Source organism: Poeciliopsis prolifica, unplaced genomic scaffold (assembly GCF_027474105.1).
Source record: "Poeciliopsis prolifica strain line A6 unplaced genomic scaffold, Auburn_PproV2 SCAFFOLD013, whole genome shotgun sequence".
NCBI lineage: Eukaryota > Metazoa > Chordata > Actinopteri > Cyprinodontiformes > Poeciliidae > Poeciliopsis > Poeciliopsis prolifica.
The window spans coordinates 10,303,723-10,325,249 of NW_026562388.1; the positions used below are offsets into that span (position 1 = coordinate 10,303,723).

Below are 21,527 nucleotides of genomic sequence, written 5' to 3' on the forward strand. Positions count from 1 at the left end.
TAACAAACCCACTTGTTAGAGATCCATTTAACCCACTGCAGGTGATCTGAATTTGCCAACTTTCACTGACGGAATAAATCTACAAAGCTCATGCCATGCCACAGCTTGAGCTTTGTGTGATCAAATTTTCAGTTTCCTTAAAAGTGGTGCAATTCAAAGGAAGTAAGCAAATTTCTGCCAAAGTTTGAGAGTACCTGTTTGCATTTTGGATCTCGGTGAAGAGAAAGGCTTTATTCATAACTGAACAAGAGGACAGTTGTGTTTGGAGTAACATGAATTACAGTCGAATCAATTATGAAAACAGCAATGTTCCTCCCCAATATCCTGACCTGCTAAACAGCATGGTAAATGCATTAACGGTATGTTCACTCATGACATACGTATAATTCACAGTGTCATAGTTATTTGCCCATTTTTTTAAAACGATGTCACATTTAAATGTTTCAAATCATGAAACATTTTTTTACATCAGAAAAAGATACTCTGAGTAAATTCTGGCTGCATTTATTAAGGCGATAAATCTTTCCAGTCCATTCTGGCACTAAGTGGAAAAAGTAAGTGGGCCACAAACCTGGTTGTGCCATTGTAGGCAGGGACAACTGCCTACAATGGTTGTGATAACTGGCAATCAGTCAGTACTATTGCACTAGATAAATTTTGTACCTCTCTCTTTTGAAAAATGTTTTTATTCAACCACATTTTAGTTTTTTTTTTTCATGCAGTGTTTTTAAGGATTATCAGTAGCATCTCAATGGACTTACGTTTGGGCATTCACTGAACAACAAAGCTTTCTTTTTTTTTTTTTTCTTTTCTGAGCCATTTAAAGGTGGACTTGCTGGTAAGTCTTAGATTATTGTTCTGCCATAGAACCGAGTTCACTTGAGCTTTGGGTTATGAGCTGGTGGCTGGACATTTGGTCAAGTTGTCCATGTCTTAAAGCAGTAAAGCAGACATAAAGCATCACACTAGATATGTTCACCACTTTTGTGTTTATTTATTGTTTGTTTTGGGGTTAATGGCTCTATCTGTACCTTAAAATAATTATAACCCTTCCCTGCCTAAGAGATACTGGAATTGATCCCAGATTAAACTAAATAATTTAAATTTTTGTAATAATTTAATTCATAATAAATTATTGATTACAATTATTAATAATTATAATTCCATGAGATCTGATTCCCAATTATTTTTATGCCAACATGTGCGTTACTTCAGCAGTTTTGGTTTCCATAATTCTGACTCCTGACAACAGCTGTAGTTGAATGTTTGTGGAAAGTTTCTGCAGTTTTTTTCTTTTTTTGGGGGGGAAGTACATGACACGGGAGGGAACAAAAGGCCCAACCAATATGTGGCCACTTAATTTACATCTGCTCTCTGAAGGCAAACTTCATGTAATCCTAAACTTTCTGGTCTAACTGGACTACCACTAACTTTTGACACTATTCTTCGCTTTTTAGAGAACAGTTGTCCTGTGGTTTTTGTCTCTTCTTGAGTTACTGTTGAGTAACTTATAACTTTATATAACCTTAAAGCTACAAGCTACATACCGTTGAACAATGATGCCTCCATTTTGCAGTCTGAAGCACTGGTATCCAACTGACTACACAAAACCTATGTGCCCTGATCAAATGAATGCTATAAGACTTAACTCATATTACCAGCCGATGGTCTGCTGAGATTTTTCTCTTCACAAGTTTGACTTTCGTCTTTATTTATACATATGTATGATAACACCTATATCCAATCAGTAGCTGAGAGCAGGAATGTTATTTTTATCCATTTAGTTGCTTAGACAGGGTGAAACTGAAAACACAGATACAGACAAAATGCAGCCCATTAATTTACATTGTCTTCTGTCAAACATTACATTCACACTACTGGTCTATACAAATAGTGTGTAATAAAAATTGAAATTCAAATCTACAAATCCATACAGGCAACAAAACATAGGAAGTAAACAGGTGGGCTAAAATGTATGCAAGTGGTCATGCACCAACCCAAACTCTCCTATCGTATATCCCTTCGTCATTTCACATTGTGCAAGTTCATCCGCTCCACTGAGATCCTGAGCCTTGGGAGCTTTCAGAGCAGATATCTGGAATTACGGAACCAAAAGAGTGTGGCTTACAACTTCCAGCGATCCTGATCGATCGCTGGATTGGACAGCATCTCTTAGCCGTTATAGCTAGTTACGCAACCCCCACACACATTAGTATGTCTTAAGTCATGTCAAGAAAACCATATTGTTCCGTTGTAGGATGACCAGGCATCTCTCACAAAAATGGTCATGGCACCTTTTTTTTCCCCTGTCTGGTGGTTCCTGAAACCACCAAAAAACAAAACAAAAAAACTTAAGGGGCATGAGTGTGTTGTAAAAGCACACAGGGAGTTAATGCTACAGAGTAAAAAAGCTTGTGGGTCCAGAGGATTCTGTGTCAAGTTAATTATTTGCAGTCATGCAACAAACTGATTTGAGGTTGGTCAATGACACTGTGCACTCACCTTAAACTTGATTCCCTTTTTGCACCCTAGCATCTTTAAGCCAGTTGTAAAAAGGTCACATTTAACTTACTAATCAGTCACACTTTACATTCTACTGAAGCTTTGAGGTTTCACGTACAATGTAAGACAGGGCTCCAAACTGACAAGTTCCAGGAGTGTATCCCAAGAAAGAAAACCCTAATTTCATCTCAGAAGCAACTAAGAACTGCCTTACAGGAAACAGTCGCTATTTTTACACTGTGTAAAGAGTCCAACAGAGAGCGGAAACTGTTTAGACCAGTTTAGCAACCTCAGAAATGAAATGCTGTCCTCTGGTGTCCATACAGCTTCCAAACATGGTGTCTCTTATATCAGACATTGAAATGGTGCCTTGATAACAAAGCTCCACAAGCAAAGACTTAGAAGATCATTTGGGAATATGATTAAATACATGTACTGTCCAAGTTGTCAACACACTATAATTATTGAACATAGGTAAATTAAAGTTATTTTTGGTGAAACCAAATAGGGGAAAGGGAGGAAATAACGAGTGCCTTATCGATAAGGAGATGTGTGCACATTCTGTGTGGCAAGGTTTGTGCTCTTGGATTGCGTGCTGTCCTCTGGAAGGATCCTGCTGGAGAAGTAGTAGTAAACAAACAGGAAGAAACCTACAAAAACACAGAATGTATTGGTTATTTTTTCTGTTCCTTCTTAGGCATTTAGTCTGAAATGTCACTTTTAGGCTTACCTTGAAAGGAGTTAAGGATGGTGAAGATGTAGAAGGAGGGAAGGAGCAGAGGGCCATAGCTAAAAAAAGCGAATCCCCAGGTGATGCCCAAAAGGCAGAAAAGACCCAGAAGAGAGAAAAACCTTTTCTTGGTAGGTTTCTGGGCTTTTGCTTCTTTAGATGCAAAGTGTTTGATCTGCACTACAATTACCACAAATATGGTTAAAGTGAAGATGAACACAATGCCATAATAACCAGTGTTTACACCTAAGGAGATTGTAGAATCAGGAATCCAGCACCTGGAAGTCATAAAAGAAAAGAAATTATTTTGTCACACAATAATCAGACATGAAATCTAATGTATTTTAAATATTTTCTTACATAGTTACTGATGTTCCATTATCATCAGAAATGTCAATGTAACCATATTTGCTTGAAGCAAGAAGTCCGACAACCACCACAACTGGAATAACTGAACCACATTTCTTTTAGTTATAATAATCTACAAACAAATCAATTCAAGTTTTAAGTGTATTTCTCTTACCCCATCCTGTGATGCAAATCTTGTACATGTAATATTTGGTGTCTGTAGGGATTTTGAACATGGAGAAGTACAAATGCAAAGCCTGCATGAAAAACCATGTGAATGTGGCCAGCAAACTGTAGTGCAGAACTGATGCCATCGCCACACAAGCTGCTAAGATCTTCAGTTTAGCAATTGACTCATTTACCAAGAAGCAAAGGTTCAGGAGAAAAAGGGCTATGAAAAGATTCATGAGGATCTTTACAACTTGGCTGGCTTTAGTTTTCCTGTAAGACATATTGGTTTGAGGTAAAACACACACTCATCATAGGGGAAGTATTCAAATCAAAAGGAAACCTCTTTATATTTTTACCTTATCAGAAAATGCATGAAGAGAGCCACACCCAGGAAGAACAAGGAGATACCACAGCCAGCTTTTGTGATTTGGGTCAGGGTTTTTAAGTCAGAGGAGCTGATCTCCTCAGCACCTGACTGGTTTCAAACAGGAAAACATAATTACTCAACAGGAAAACAAGTGAAAACATATCTTAAAAACTGCATAGAAATTTGTGTTTTTAAATTAGAATAGCTTATTTTGTCAGTATCACCACTGGTGTCTGATAATTGGTTTCGAACAGGAGGTAAAGTCCAGCCCAAAAGTATTACATTAATTTGTGTTCACACAAGCAGATTTTGATTTAATATATAGATACTCAGAATTTATTAATTTGACAGACTTGTTTCTTCTGGCATGAAGTAATCTAATATTTGGAGTGCCTTGCCAAAGACTCAACTTAAATCCAGTCGAGATTGTATGGAGGAACCTAAATACTATGACAAGAAGGCCTTCCAATCTCCAAGCTAAAATCTACTAGATGTATGAATGATTTTGAGCTGTACTTCACAAGTACAAAAAACCCAAATATATAAAATTGCTTTGAATAAGTTGCATATTCATTATTTTACCATGAGAATGGCAAAAAATGTAAGATGAGAGCACTGGCACGTGATGCTGCCATTTGCCTCATTTGTTAGGCAGCCATCTGTGATCCACTTGGCTTTATCACCTAATAAACAAGAAAAAAACAAAGCGACAACATGAGACTAGACTTAGTTACACACAAATGACACATATGGTAAAACACATTTTAGAAAGTAGTTTTAAACAGATATTTTGATGCTTACATTGTGCTTACTGGTTTGTATTCAACGGAAGACTTAAAGTTTAACCATAAAGCTCCAATTTATGAATGCTCCATTTACACAGAGCCACTCTTCAGTTAAACCGTAATAGTTTTTGTTTGTAAAAAAAACAAACATACTTGTTGGCTTACTGTCACTTGTTGGCACTAGTCATCAGTGACTGGAGTCTCTCATACTGGCAATTTTTGAAACCAGATCGCAGAGTGAAACATTTCTGTACCACCCCACGCAGAGGTATGGAGTATTCTACTCTGCATATGCGCATGAAGCGAACATATGCAGAATGCCTGTCTGTTGTGATTATTCTATCTATGCACAGCCAATTAACAACAAAAAAAAACAGTATAGTGGTTTTTTATGCTGGTTAGCATAATTTCTGATGAGTAATATATTACATGAGCACTTTGATTATGGCAGATGGACATGGATTACTGTTTACAACGAGGTGTAAGTTGGTGAAGTGAAAGCTAAGGGTCAAAAGTACATGGGCGTGCCCTGGCATGTTAGTTGCAGTTAACTCTAAGTTGTCTTTTTTGCCAATCAACATCTGAAAATAATGTCCGTTTTCTTGTGTAAATGTAACTTAAATTTCAAAACAGCAAGTTGGTTGCTGTTCAGTTAAAGGAGTTTAGGTTTTCCAGGAAGGTACAGGTCATTAATTTCTATTTCACTTTAATCATTTTAAGACTTTGTTCCAACAAAATGACAATATGTTATTGAAATGTTGAACTTGATTTCTGGACACCATCTTGCTGAGTCAGATTAGAAATGCATTTATAAAATAAACTTAATTTAAGCTCAATTAACATACCATCTTTACTTCTCCCATCCCATGATACGCAAGAAACATTGAATCCAGTCTGCATCAAGACAGAAAAACAGAAAAATCTGAACATTTATTCTATCCAACTATAGATAATTATGAAGCCACCTTTCTTTTTTTTTTTTTTTACCGTGTTCACATTACTGAAGTGAATGTCAATGGATTCAGAGAGGTTAGATATGTTTACTCCCATTTCAATCCCCATCATTTCATTGTTGAAAAAGTAACTCGTTCTATTAAGCTGTTGAAAGATAAAACAGTGTGATTAATAATATATATATTAAAATAATAACTATATTTTACAATAATAAGACAAACTTTTGAATTCACCTCAGGAATATCTGGAAAAAGCAGCACTCCAGAAAATGTTCCATTTCTATTTACAGCCATTTCACTGGCTTCTTTTGGAAAGTGAACTGTCCGAGCAAAACCAATGTTATTGCTTTCCTCGAGAATCTGTCACAAACAAGTGTTATGAGAAAACAAAGTCATTTGTAGCTTTTACAAGTCTGTTATCATCGGTCTTGCATGAAAGCCGTGTACCTTTACATCACCAGCTGATGTGAAGCCAAAGTCCATGTTTGTCTGGTTTTGTTGTGGCAGTTTAGAAATGACCCCAGCAATGTTGCCCATTTGAATGGCTGCTGTGCTGGCATTGCCCATCTGTTCCAGGTAGGCGTTCAGATTCCTCATGAAATTTCTTAGGAGGAAACACACATAATTTAGGTAAACTGTAAAAAACTACCCATGTTAAAATGACATGAACTGGTATCTGTGGATGTTTGTCTCATTTTTGCATCAATGGCATTAATAATTTAAATATTTACGCTGCTTGATCTGAGTTCAGTGGATTGGCTGGAGCTGGAAAGGATAGGATTTTTTCAGGTGTTTTTCCTGATGCTGTTTTTGAAGAACGTAGCTGATTTTGAGAAAATGCAACATTTTTAGTCAAAAGTGTGAAATGTCACATTTACTCATAAAAAAACAGATACTACATGAATTATCTTACCATCCGATAGGTATAGAATGTGAGATGACTGCATTCACATGTGATTCCACCAGCGATCTTTATTTCACAACCAACAGTGATCCAGTCTATATGGTTCCCGGGTTGACAGAAGGAACACAAAGGTTTACATTCACACTTAATAACATTTGTAACATTTAAATCTATAGTAAAAGTTTCAGCTCTAAGTAATAGCTCTGTTTTAACAAATTGGAGTGCCCATCCAATGACAAAAATTAGTTTTTAAGATTATCAAATGTAATTTTAGCCTGTAGACATGACATATAGCATCATTGCATCCAATAAACAACAAACTGGCACAGCATGGATTTCTTGAAAGATGCAATCTACTGCTTTCTCCTGTATCATATAATACCTCAAATATGACTTTTCTTGTACAACTGCATTACATAATATCACCTTAAAGTGTCCCTTTTTAGAATAGTCAAAACAATGTCATACCCCAAAAGTTTCAGCTTACTTAGTGAAGATATAAATTTTCATTGCTTGTTCACAAAGCTCCTTTTTTCTAGTATCGATCTAGTAGAATTAGTGATCAGTTCTTGTATTTCTTTTTAGTTTATTGCTAAAATCTAAGACGTTAATGGCACAACATTCTCGATTCCCAAAATGCATGAAGAGGATAAAAAATTTACTTCTTTTTTTTCACAAAAACTGTCTGGTGTTTTGAAATTACAGTTATAAAGGCCGGAGGCCCAACTACATTGGTCTTATAATAAAAATGTTCCTTAGAACTTTAACTGCTCCAGGAATCTCCACCTTTAGTATACTTTATTATAAAATAAATTTTATTTCCAAGAAACATATGGCATGTAATCATTTCTTTAAATCTTTAGCTAAATATAATTGATTGGAAAGTGATTCATTCTTCAATTATGAGACGTGGCAAAAGATAATCATTTATGCACCTAATAAATCCTAAACAGTTCCCATTAAAATATGCAAAAGCAAAAAGCACACAGTCCAAAAAAATGGCCAAGGTTTTGAAATCTGTAGAAAAATTCTCTAAAAGGTTTAGGATGAGTCAAACAGAAAAGTTTTTAACCTGTTTCATTGGTACCATTCCATGATACACAAACAGCTTCAGATCCACCCTTTTGGATTAAAAAAATAATAATAATCAAACATTTAAAATATATTATTGTCAAAGTATTAATAGTAGTAGTTAATAGTTAATGTCATCATTTCAGCAACAGTTTCACAACATCAACAAAATCCTGAACAGTTGGAGCTCAGAAAAATGTTTCTCGATTTACCTTTTCACTGTACTTGATCTTGACGGGTTGTTTCAGGCCAATTATGTTCTCTCCCATTTCAATTCCAATCACTTCATTATTATAAACTCCATTTGTGTTATTCTGTTAAGAGAAAAATACTCTTGTTTTATATATATAGATAAATGTCTGTCTGTCTGTCTGTCTGTCTGTCTGTCTGCCTGTGTGCGGGGGTCCGTGTGTGTGGGTGTGTGTGTGTGTGCGCGGGGGTGCTTGTGTGTGGGTGTGTGTGTGTGTGTAAGAGAGAGAGAGATGAAATCTGGTCTCACCATAGGCATTTCTGGAAAACGGAGAACTCCAACATATTTTCTTTCGTTTTTAATTGCCATTGCAATGGCTTCTGCAGGAATGCGAATTGTTGTCGTAAAGCCATTTTCTGTCTTGTTTCTTTCACCAGCAGTCTATATCAAATAAACATTATCAGAGAAACTCAAGTGACATGTAATTCTTGGATATTTTCTAAATCTGAAAGTGTGAAAATTTACATCTCCCTTTGACGTGAAACCAAAATTCATTTCAGTTGAATTATCTTCTAGCTTAGCAATTACTCCGGTAATGTTGCCTATTTGTATTTTTGCCGTCTTGGATTCATTCATTTTTGCAAAATATGTGTCTAAGGTCTTCATTATTGTCCTGTAACGGAAACAAAAGTAGTTTCAATTGCCTACATTTCCACTTAATGACAATATCACAGATCCAGTTATATAGTATAATTCCTAAAATATACTACATGGATAATATATTTTCTAAACTATACAATATCATAATTTTAATAACAAGATATTTACGCTGCTTGCGCTGGGTCCAAAGGACTGCTTAAGTTGCCATGAAGGCTTATCTCTGGTATGATCCATGGAAAAGTATCCGTCTTATTAAGTGGAACTGTCTGATTTACAAAGAAAGAGATTATATTAATCCTATTGCACCAAATGCCAGCAGTAGCTTCAATAAATGGAAATTAGAGATAAACCTTACCATGCCAATTGCAAAAAATGTCTTATGGGTGCATCGGCAGGTGATGCTGCCATTAACCTGATTTGTTCTGCAGTTATTTGTGCTCCAGATTTGATCACCCCCTGGTGTGCAGCAATAGAACAGCAAGAGAGGAAAAAAGTAGACTGTGCTGTGCAAAAGTTATCAATCCGTGTCATTCATACTGAATGTAATCTTCACTATGACTTTTTCACAAGACACTTAGACTTTAAAACTTCCATATTTTCATCCCAGGTTCTGGGACATACAATGTTTCCAGCTATTAAAAATGTATTTACCAAAGCTTGTGGGTTGATAAAGACATTGGTCATACCCAGAAAAAGCTTTGATTTCACAGTGAACAGCCCACACAAAAGGACTTATTTTGGCAGGGTACTAGTTAGATTTTTGAAGACACATACATGACCATAAAATTAGAAAAAAGATAAAATTTAAAACTATAAAATTAATATAACAGCTTAGACTCCACAGAGTCCACATATTAGATTAAGCCCTAAATTAGCTTAATAAAAGGTAAAACTATGTTTTTCATCAAATCAGTTAGCCTGCATATAAACCAGCTACATGACATGCAATGACGTGCAATACAACATAACATGAGGGTACACCAGCACCAACAAGCATTATTTGACTTGCACTGCTCTATCCACCTAATTATATTATTATATGGCATGTGTAGCACTTTATCATGTCCAGAGAACCCCAAAGCACTTCACACTACATCCAGTCATTCACTCATTCACACACACATTCTCTGAGCTACTGGTTTGTAGCTTACCACAATCCAGGACGTGCTGGAAAGGACAAAACTTTACTTTTTTGTTCTCTCACTAGACACAACTGATGTGAAATTCTAAATAAATTCTAAACAATGTTCTTACATTTACCATCCCATGACATGCAAGACATGTTTGTGCCACTCTGGAAAGGACAAAACATGAAGGGAGATGAGAAAACATAAAGACAAGTTAGGATCTTTTTTTGGTGAGAATAAAGTTCATTATTAATATCAAATAAATATTTACCAGGTTTGCATTGTTGAAGTGAATGTTGATGCTTGGCAAATATTTGTATATATTTGCTCCCACTTCAATTCCCAGCACTTTTTTATTGAAAAGGTATCCATCATGGTCAGCCTGTTACAAGACAAATATAGTAAATATTTAAAATGTATATTTTCATTCAAGTAAATGGTTAAATACTCAGAACCAATTTGCTCTTACATTGGTCATTCCTGGAAAAAGTAGAACTCCAATGTACGTGCTCTTTTTATTTACTGTCATTTCACCGGCATTATTAGAGAATTGAATCTGTACATCAAGGTCCATATCCATATTGTTCCTTTCCTTCAGAATCTTGGACAAAGGGACATTGGAATTAACTAGGACTCTTATAAACTCTTGTTTTTTTTCTCTTTCTGTACTTGAATCAACAGAAGCTGCATACTTTGACATCCCCACTTGCTGTGAAGCCAAAGTTGAATGCAGATTGGCATTGATCTTGTGGTTCCAGTTTAGTGATTGCCCCAGTGACATTGCCTATTTTGATGAAAGCTGTATTGAAAGCTCCCATCTGATCCTGGTAGAAACTGAAATTATTCATAATAGTTCTGTAATAAAAAACAAAGTTGATTAGTGACCTCTCACATTATCAACTATCTTGCACTTATGTAAAGCAGCTCCATTAGTGTGCGTGCCATCCTTGGATTTTTCCCATTGATAAGAGATATTTACGCTGCTTCCTGTAGAGTCATGTCATTGTTTGAGTACGGAAAAGTTAGATTCAGCGGCTGCTGAATCCCAGCTGAGTCTGACGTTTCACAAGATACGATTTTTACAGTGGGTGTTATTTCAGATCCAAACTTGATCATGTACTTAACACTATCTGTAAATTGAAGCACATACACAAAAACAAACACAAGTGACAACATTTTGTGAACAAAATGTTTACCGAAATATTATTGGAATTTAAAATTGAGAATACCTTCACAAGTCTGCGTGTCATTACAATGATTTTGGCAGAGATGATCCAGAGTGATTCTAATATTCCTGCCACCTGAGATCAGAATAAAATTTGTTATTAAGAGGTAATCTACTACAAAGTTTAGAGATGCAGCAACAGGATGTAGTTACCTGGCTTCAAGCAATTATGAAGATCGAGAATGAACTCTAAGTGGTAAAACATTCAAACAAAATAGATAAGAAGCTGATGCATTCAGTGCATGTAGGTTTTTATCACTTGGAGATTTAGTTTTGATATTGAGGCCATCGTTTGTACCTGTTGAGTTGTGGAGCTGTGAGAACATGCATGAAAAATTGCTCATTGGCTTCAGTAACACAACAATGTCGTGCTTGAGCAGAATCTCTCTTCTGACATTCAGGCTGTAAGTGTTGTTACTGAGACGAACTATATTGGTGCAACAGATGAAATCTTCAATGCCACAACAATCTGAAGAAAAGAAAAAAAGTCATCATCATTTACTGGTGAAAATGGAAAACTGACTTGCAGGAAGCAGATGATAGGATAAGATAACTGTACCCGCATTAGACTGGTTTGCCTGAATGTTAAAACAAAGGTGAGTTCCGTTTTCCTCTTTGAAGACAACATCTAAAAAACAGAAAAAAGAACGGACAAATAAAAAAACTAAGATAGAAAAACATTAGCGAAATAAGATGTACAATTTTTTTCCTTGGAAATTGCTATGTTTGGAGTCCTTTTTCACATAGAGTCCAATCTCACCTGATGGAAAATGAGGATCAACTGCAATTTCTTCCACACTGAGAAAAAGTATGTTTTTGATACTGTGATTTTTCTTAGTGCCTGTAAATAAATAAATAAATAACAAATCAAACACATCAATACGGACAGAATAATCTTTAAAACCTGTTACTTACCAGAAACTTTACAAAAGTGGTTCTGAAGCAAAATAACAGAGAAAATAGCAAAAGTCTTCAAAACAAGCATCCAGCGATGATTTACAGCCGATAGTGACATTTTTAAAAAATGACCAGGAGCATGAAGATAGACCACAAATTGAAAATATATGTAATTTTTAAATGCACCTCAGTTTGCGGTTACTTCTGTTGTATGACTCAGATGGAGTCTGAATAGTTCATCACTACCACAACACATCTTCTGTGGCATCATTACCCTTCTGTCTTATTTAACATGCAAATAAAGCACGATGACAGAGTGGACACCTTTTAATAGAGGACCTGTTTTGCTACAGACTGGATAAACCATTGTATTTTCACACAATTGTTGAAAAATTTTCATTACACATTTTTATTAAAATTTTTATGTTATTAAACAGTTTCAAAAGGAAATTATTATCATAACAGTCACTGACTTTTTATAACTTTTCCACAGTAAATTTCTGTTTCTGCTGCTTTTACAACAATTTTATTTCAAAAGGCTTCTCTGTCTGTAGATATGGCTGGTTGTGTTCACCATGAGAATAACTTGTTATATATACTGTACATGACTAAATACACTGAACTGATGCCATTTCATGAGATAATCTGCTGTTTGTTCATGCAAACAGCAGTGGTAGCTATAATGTGGTAGATAAGTCTATTTTTGGGGGTTAATAAAAACAAGGACATGTAAACCTGATATAGCTATAAAAGTTGTTTTTTTTTCTCACATTTTCAAAACCTTTAAAACTGCCTGCAAGTTTACATAGTTTAGTGAAACTAAGGGACGATGCAAACATTGAGGTGAATATGTTTTAAACCTGACATGCAAATTAGGTATGATCCACAGTTTTCATTTCCTTCCATCTTGACTGTTGAGTGTTTCATGTCTGTCATGTACAAACCTGTGCAATCTGGAAGCTTAAAAAGTAATTGTTTAATTTCATTAACAACCACTAATAATTTATGTTGTTTAAATGCCTGAACTTACAACGGAAACATACAATTAATCCATCTCATTTGCTCATTTGGTCAAGCATTAACTATTACCTAGTTGACGCAGTGGATTAACATTTATTTGCATTTTGATCTTGTTGAGTGGGAAGACTTTATTTAAAACTGTATGCGGAAACAGTTCTTGTAACACAAAACATGTTTGTATTTTGTGTTACAAGAGGACTGCTGTTGAATACTCCAAAAATGACTGAACTATAGTACGAGGAAGTTAAACTATGCTGCCCACGTGATGCGTTGTTCTTATCAAGATAGACAGCAAGCCAACATTAGAAAATAATCCAATCCTTCATGGTTTTTCTTGGTATTACTTTGCAACTCTTTCCAATAAGTTGATATCAAAACACAAACACAACTGTTGCCAGGTAGAGTTATGAATAAAGTCTTTCTGCTCAGCAAGATCCAAATGCAAATAGTTTGAAAAATTATATCAAATTCAAAACATCAACCACAGATAAAATACAGAAACAACCAGACCCCTGCAAACAAATGGCTCCCAATTAGTACTAATTAGTTAACTATGTAGCTTAGCTTAGAAGTTTAGTTGTAAACAGAAAGAACCTTTCCTGATAAAGTATTAAACAGTACTGAAATAATAAAATGAATTTACAAACCAATAATGTCCAAGGGACAAACATGTCTGAAGGACAGCCAATGACACCACGTGCACAGCCCGTCCGCTTCTGCTTGACTGACCAAATTAAACACAACGTCCATTATGACATAGGCATTTAGCAAATTTAAATAATTTTGGTAATTCCAACTGATCTAAATCAAGATTTAACTTCAGATAGTGAGGAAAAAAATACCGGTAACACTTTATTTGATGGGCTGTGAATAAGACTGACATGACACTGTCATTAATATGACATAACACCTGTCACAAACATGAGTAAGTCTTCATGAATGTTTATAACTGTTGTCTTAAAGTGTCATTTGGTAAATCATGGCACTTTTAATTCAAAGTTGCCATTATTCAAAATGTCTTTGTTATGACAACTTGACATTAACCAAAAAATCATGCTCTGACATAAATTTGCCATAAAAGTATCACTGATTAAACTTTAAAAAAATATGTAGCTTTATTTTATTAAAGCTAAAGTTTAATCAGTAACACATTAACTTGTGTGATCTGTTGAGTATTTACAGATCATGTAAATCTACTTACATGCAGTGAATGTTCACATGAGCCTACTGTCTCTGTTGACTTTAGGCTTGAGTTATGTGTACATATGTGTGATGTATAACTAATATGCTAAACAGTTATTTCTGCCGAACAGAAACTAGACTATATTACAGGACTGAAAAAAATATATACTTTTATCTTGCTTGTCCTATTTTGTCAAAGTTCAAGAACTTTGATCAATAACATTTCTATTTCATTGATTCACTTTTCACTTGACTTCAGAAAGCTCTCCTGAATACACCTTAAATTTTATTTTCATTTTAAGATCGGGACTTTTATGGACTAAACATAAGCACGTCACAATGATATTATGACTTTAATTAAAGAGGCTCCAAATGTTTTACACAGTCCCTCCCCTCTTGAATTGTGTTTATTTGCAAATATCTTGTTCATTTCAAGCTATACTTTTAAATAAACTTAGAATTCAGACAACAATCATCAACATTATTCTACTCTCAGACATTTTTTGTTAAGTCTAAATTCTAAGTGTCCCTGCTTTAATAGGGCTTTTTTTATAATAGTTGTTTTGAAACAACTAATTTAACCCCCTATTGTTTAAAAAAGCCAAAACAAATTGAATGCTACAAGGATAATGAAGGCTGAGTTCAGATTCACCATTTCAATTAATACAATTCTGGGATAGTTTGTGTCCCACAATTTAGGTCAAAAACCTTTAGAAAGTACAAAAATGCTTAATAAGAAAATCAATACGCCCAATGTAACTGCAACAAAACATATGTAATTATTATCCTGTCCTTTATTGGTTAAGACAAATCTCATTCAGTTTCGTTTCAATAGTCCTTCATTCACCCTCTTAGTAAATAATAAGTAAACTTATTGCAATGACGTTTTTTTTCCACACAAACCGTATTTTTTTTACTTTTTACGGTTGGGCCATGAGTTGATTTTGGGCGTATCTGGTACCGTGTGTTCCTGGCCCGACTGGTTTTATGATCGGGAATTCCTCATAAAGGTAGTGGCACGCTATCTGATAAAAACACACTATCTGATAATGGTAATGTTTTCCATTCCAGGTGAGACTAAATTTAGTCAGGTGTTCCTGATAAACCAGCACTGAATTTCTGCTTAGATGTCATGTATTGCAGTCCTGAAAACAAGCTACTTTTGGAGTCTCGCTTGCTTGTCCTGTTTTGTCATAGTTCAATAACTTTGAAATAGATCAATAGTAGTATGTTGTGTTTTTAAATTTGCTTCTTATATCATCAGTATTAGTATCATTGGTAATGTTTGCTGAACTTTTCTGTTCACATGTCACTGTACTATTTTGTCGTCCCAGTCCACAGCAACCATAAGCTTACTGACAGGTGTTTACATGCATAAAGGATCACTGATCAGTCTTGATAGAAGTGTGAAATGTGTTTTATACCTCCAGGCCTCTGACATACAAGCAGAAATATAAACAGCACATTGAGGGGTGGGTTACATAAAATAAACTTTCTAGGAACATGTAATGTGGAAAAATGTCCTAATTTTTTTTACAGCTGGTATGTGTAATGAAAAATTTATCATGGCTAGGTTTGGAAATTATATAGGCTACTGTTGTCAGGTTGTGTCTAGTCTGAAGTGTTTGGACAGCTATCCGATTCTAGAAAGAACAAATACCCACATAAACTACGTGGAGATATGATTAAATGCACATCAACTGTCCGCAAATATGACAAATGGCATAGACTTCAATTTAACGAGAGCTCCTTCACTGAACTTCATAGGTTGATAATGTTTGTTAAGTAACACACAAGCAGCAATTGACATAAGACCTGATAATTTAAAAAGCAATTGTGAAATTAAAGGTAAATTCTTACATTGTCTTTCTACAATAACAAAAATGAGTCCTTCTTAGTTGCTTATGATTAACATAATGTATTCCTAGGAGTTGTTTTGCAGTTCAGATTTGAAAGGATTCCTTTATGAACATTCAAATAGATATATTTTGGGGAACAGTTTTATCTTAGTTATTTATTCTTAGGCCTGTGTATATTCTCAATCATCTGAGCCATTTCTCATCTTAGGTGCACTTTTCCTACAGGAAATGGTGAGGCCACTTCTTGTCAGCTGCTCTTCTGGCTGAAAATAATTATCAGCAGGCAAGCAACACATCAGATTGGCTGAGGTTGTTCCCAAGAGCTGTGCTTCAGCTTGCACATTCTGCCATTTTCCTTCAAAAAGCTTGCAAATTGTAAGTGGGTCATGTTTACACAATCAAAATCCTAAGACATCACATGCTAGCAGATCATAGTTAACCTCCAAAATATTAAAATAGAAATAGGAGCCACAAACAAAACAAATATAGTAAGCAGTTTATTGAAAATGACATTTAGATTCCAACAATCTGTAACTCAGTGAATACATTTTCAAGACCATAATTTGTCTCCCATACCACTCTTGTTGATTACTTAAACAAATATTAGGCATAATTAATTTTTCTATTTTGGTGTCTTCAGAGGTTCCATATAAACAACCTTTTCACAACTTGTACAACTCACTTGAAAGACAAGATAAGATTCTTTACAAAGAAATATTCTGAGTCTTTAAGGTCTAAATTTATTGGGACACCTTGACCTGGAAATATGTGTTCACTCTTCAAAGTTCATCAGAAAATGTTTTGAAGTTTTATTTCTAGAACTGTGATTAAAACCCAATTAACTCAACAAGTTTTCTTTAACTTTTCAAATGACAATTTCAGTTTTCTATATACAATAAATCACTACTAGTAAGAGAAACCAAGGATGCGGGAATGAGTAACTTATCCATGGGTAGATGACGTGCTCACATTTTCGGTGGTCCCACTGCTGCTTTTGGATTGTTTTGTGTTGTCTATAAGCACCCTGCTTGAAAAGTAGTAGTAGACGAACAGGAAAAATCCTGCAAACACAGAATGAGTTGTTTTGCTCATTTTCCAGTTTTATTTACTGTGAAATTCAAAATGTTAATGGTCACGCTTCATCCTACCTTGAAAGGAGTTAAGGATGGTGAAGATGTAGTAGGAGGGAAGGAGCAGAGGGCCATAGCTGAAAAAAGCAAATCCCCAGGTGATGCCCAAGAGGCAGAAAAGACCCAGAAGAGAGAAAATTCTTTTCTTGGTGGAGATGTTGTCTTGGTTTTTTGCTTTCTTGGACGAAAAGTGTTTGATCTGCACAACAGTTACTATAAAAACTGTTAAGGTGAAGATGAACACAATGCTATAGTAACCAATGTTCACTCCACTGTGGATTGTAGAATCAGGGATCCAGCACCTGAAAGTCATGACAGAAATGCAATTATTCTACAGAAAGACAATCAAATGTTAAATCCAGTACATATTTATTGTTTCCTTACATAGATACAGAGGTTCCATTGTCACCAAAAACTTCGATTAAATCATATTTGCTCGAAGCGAGAAGTCCAACAACGAACACAGCTGGAACAACTGAACAGACAAATATTATCTATTATTGAAAAATACAAAAAAAAATTTCTTCTTGATTTTTTTGGGCATATGATGTTTTAGCCTTAGATCTCTTACCCCATCCTGTGCTGCAAATCTTACACATGTAATATCTGATGTCTGTGGAGATCTGGTGTAGATTGAAGTACAGGTGCAAGGCCTGTATGAAGAACCATGTGAATGTGGCCAGCATGCTGTAGTGCAGAGCCGCTGCCATCGCCACACAAGCTGCTGAGACCTTCAGTTTAGCAATTGACTCATTTACCAAGAAGCAAAGGTTCAGGAGGAACAAGGCGACGAAGAGATTCATGAGGATCTTTACAGCCTCACTGGCTTTATTTTTCCTGTGAAGCAAATTGGTTTGTGTTGACAACCTGGTTCAGAGAAGTATAATTAATATAAAAAAGCAGGCTTTTTGATATTTTTACCTGACCAGAAAATGCATGAAGAGAGCCACGCCCAAGAAGAACAAGGATATACCACAGCCAGCCTTTGTGATTTTGGTCAGGGTTTTCAAATCAGATGAACTTATAATTCCAGTAGAATTATTACCATCTTTGCCAACAGGCAATGATGACTGGTTCAAAATAAAGAAGTGTATTTAATAAATTACAAAAATGTCACATATATTTGACATTTAAAATATTGTATACAATCTTCTTACCATGAGAATAGCAAAAAATGTAAGATGAGAGCAACTGCATTTAATACTGCCATTGACTTCTAATGTCAGACAGCCCTCTGTGGTCCAGTTTGCTTCAGTCCCTGAAGGACAATAGGAACACAAAGAAAAGACATTATTGAATTTATAGGCGAGAACAATATGGGATAAAACAGTGACCTGAAATTTTATTTCGTCTGCCGTTACATTTGCATGCATGTGAGTAGTCAATGACAAAACATTATGAAACTTTGGATTAAGTAAAAAGGTAAGATTTCTTTCATTCAAATTGAAAAAGATAGCTCAGACTATAATGAAGAGGTCACAGGACTGATTTTCTTTTTCACTTAAATCAACTAGTAAAACTAAAAACTACAGTATCAGCAGTACACATGTGAATGTTTTCAGACACTAAAATGAAGTGTAGTTAAATCAACTGATATCTTTCAGTACCATTCCTGAGCCAGCATTTAGAAACTTCATAGGATACTTTTTAAATTTGCATAAATTGAATCAACCTACCATTATCAGTTTTTCCACCCCATGATATACAAGTGGCATTAAATCCAGTCTGTTTCAGGGTAAAAGAAGAAAAAATAGATTAGCCTTAATCTGTTTCACTAAAAGTTAGTATGGAACTTGTTAACATATTTACCGTGTTCACATTAGTGAACTGAATGTCGATGGTTTGTGAGAGATTAAATATGCTTGCTCCCATTTCCACCCCCAGCATTTCGTTTTTGAAAAAGGAATGATTCTGGTCAATCTGTTGAATGAAATGCAGTTGATATTAAATTAGTATGTCTGAGTTTTAGCAAAACAAGATCATCTTTGGGTTTTACCTGAGGAATATCTGGAAAAAGCAAAACTCCAGCAAATGATCCGTTGTTTTCAACTGCCATTTCACTGGCTTCCTCAGGAAGGTAAACACTTTTAGAGAAGTCCATCACCACATCATTTTTCTGAAGAATCTGTTACAGGCAGAGCTTGTTTAGAAGAACTCAGATGATGGATACCATATATATTTGCAATTACTTCTCTACTTACATTTACATTCCGACCTGATGTGAAACCAAAGCTCATGCTTGTGTGATTCTTTTTTGGCAGTTTAGCAATCACCCCAGTGACATTTCCCATTTTGATCTCTGCTGTGCTTGCATTGCCCATCAAACTCAGTTTTGAGGAAAGATCTTTCATGATATCCCTGAAAATAATAATTTAACATTAGTCAACAGTAATATTCCTGATGTAGTGACACATAGAGCCTGTAGTTTGCTTGTCATCCTTGCATTACTGAGATAAAAAATTTACTTACGCTGCTTTCGCTGGATTTATAGGTGTGTCTGAAGCATTTAAGGTCATGGTTGTCTCTGCCGGCTTCCCTGGGAGGTCACACTTTACACGTCTTGTGCATTGTTTTATTTGAACAATATATTCAGTCTTTTTTGAACCTGCAGGCACACACACACACACACATGCACAGTTTGTTAATAATATGTGCTACAATTTTCTTTAAATTCACTTATAAATGCAAAAATTACCGTGACATTGTTGTTCTTCCGAGATCAGATTTTGTCCACATAGACCCTCTTTACTCAGTCTGATATTCTTCCCACCTTAAAACAAAACATAAGACCTTGTTAGGAGGAATATTGTTGCTAACAAACCTTATGCTGATGGACAAAGTTACCTGGTTTTAAGCACCTGTGAAGATTTAGGATAAAACCTGAAGGTGAAATGAATATGCCTTATTTGAAAATGAATTCATGTAATGATGAAATAAGATATATACACTTTATCACCAGTAGGGGGCAACCTTGCCCTGCTGTTCATAAACAAATGACTTGCCTGTTGAAATGTAGAACATTGACGGCAAACATGAGAAATTGTAAGACGGGTTCAGCAGCAATACAACATCATGGTTTTGTAGAGACATTTCAGATAGATGCAGATTGTAAAGTGTGCTGGTGTTCCAAATTGTTGTTGTGCTGCAGTTGAAATTATTCCTGCAACAGTCTGAAAATACATTCAACCAGAAACATTTAGATGCCAAGATGTAAACTTTCATGGTTATTTCGAAAATGGACCTGGAAAACTGTACCTGCGGATGTTTTGTTTGCCTGGATGTTAAAACACAGCTTAGTTTTATTCTCCTCTTGAAAGATGACCTCTAAAAAGCACACACACACACACAAAACCACAGTGTCTTTGCTTGTGTTTGTAATATTTACTTTAAGAAGGACAGAATTTCATATTTGTAAAGCCAAACTTACCTGATGGGAAACGCGCAGTGTTTGTCTGATCTGGAGTATCAGGTCTGATAAACAGAATGTCTTTGATCCAACTCCCATCTGTAAGAAACACCAGCTGAATCAATGAACCAATAACATTAAACAATACATATCCATCAGCAGCGCCCTTTAATTACTTACTTGTAGCATCACAAAAGAAGTTCTGGAACACAAACCCCACAAAGAAGATAAATATCTTCAAAACCAACATCCAGCGATGATGCGCAACAAGTGGTGACATTTTCAGAGCATCTAAGTTTCAGTCCTGCTTTAATGAACAGGTGTGTCTGTTACATGACTCAGAAGAAATGTGCATTGCCTTTTGCTACCAAGTGTAGATGCCAATGTGGTGTCATAAAATCACTATTTCACTTGCAAATAATGCGTCAGTGTTCTGCAATAGTATTTTTTTTTTGGTGCCTATTTTCCTAAAGTGTAGATGAAAGGCAGCCCTGTTTGTTTGACCTATCAGTTATCTGTTTTCCAACGAATATTATAGCCACCAAGCTTTTAATTTTGCATTGTGTTGCCCATGTAGCAGGGCTAAATATTGCTTACCAGAATTAATAACAAATTTATTTGGAATTAAGGATTTTTTTCTTATTTGTTTCTCTTTATAGTAAATGAATCTTTTTTTCTTTTTTTAGAATATGTTTACACTATAGAAAGACATTTCTGTGTGCCATGGCCATGTTAGTTCAGCTGAATAACAATAATTTGTCCCAAACATTTGCTATTAAGATTATTTAACTTTATGACCTAATTCCCCATCTGTTTGAACTCCCTTCTTGACACACACACACACATGCACGCACATCCCTACACACACATATATAATATGACAATGAAAAAGGTTGATTGGAATGGCGCTGGAGTTCAAGCTTTTTACAAGAGGCATGCTTAAAAAAAACCTGTGTCCTTTAATGCTTCAGGACTTGGAAGACATAGCATAATTTCAGGA

General features: G+C 35.3%; 2 protein-coding genes across 2 annotated transcripts; both read right to left on the minus strand.

Moving 5' to 3' along the window:
• Window positions 1–1,569: 1,569 nt before the first annotated feature.
• LOC129365643 (uncharacterized) lies at window positions 1,570–12,144 on the minus strand. The gene is made up of 29 exons (XM_055038978.1): window positions 11,949–12,144; window positions 11,794–11,874; window positions 11,593–11,661; window positions 11,332–11,502; window positions 11,187–11,222; window positions 11,038–11,109; window positions 10,788–10,938; window positions 10,501–10,663; window positions 10,278–10,409; window positions 10,080–10,190; window positions 9,936–9,975; window positions 9,037–9,137; window positions 8,850–8,947; window positions 8,547–8,694; window positions 8,331–8,462; window positions 8,044–8,145; window positions 7,833–7,881; window positions 6,770–6,855; window positions 6,588–6,679; window positions 6,304–6,460; window positions 6,091–6,216; window positions 5,891–6,001; window positions 5,749–5,797; window positions 4,701–4,801; window positions 4,108–4,226; window positions 3,756–4,021; window positions 3,593–3,683; window positions 3,233–3,510; window positions 1,570–3,152 (listed from the first exon to the last, which is right to left on the minus strand). The coding sequence occupies exons 1-29, from the start codon at window positions 12,046–12,048 to the stop codon at window positions 3,037–3,039; spliced, it is 3,348 nt and encodes a 1,115-aa protein (XP_054894953.1). The 5' UTR covers window positions 12,049–12,144; the 3' UTR covers window positions 1,570–3,036.
• A 4,331-nt stretch (window positions 12,145–16,475) lies between these two features.
• On the minus strand, window positions 16,476–20,876 carry LOC129365346 (adhesion G-protein coupled receptor G2-like). The gene is made up of 17 exons (XM_055038509.1): window positions 20,708–20,876; window positions 20,549–20,626; window positions 20,377–20,445; window positions 20,124–20,291; window positions 19,966–20,001; window positions 19,817–19,891; window positions 19,591–19,726; window positions 19,323–19,479; window positions 19,118–19,246; window positions 18,931–19,041; window positions 18,798–18,846; window positions 18,279–18,379; window positions 18,043–18,191; window positions 17,693–17,958; window positions 17,506–17,596; window positions 17,140–17,423; window positions 16,476–17,052 (listed from the first exon to the last, which is right to left on the minus strand). The coding sequence occupies exons 1-17, from the start codon at window positions 20,805–20,807 to the stop codon at window positions 16,934–16,936; spliced, it is 2,118 nt and encodes a 705-aa protein (XP_054894484.1). The 5' UTR covers window positions 20,808–20,876; the 3' UTR covers window positions 16,476–16,933.
• Between the last annotated feature and the right edge of the window lie 651 nt (window positions 20,877–21,527).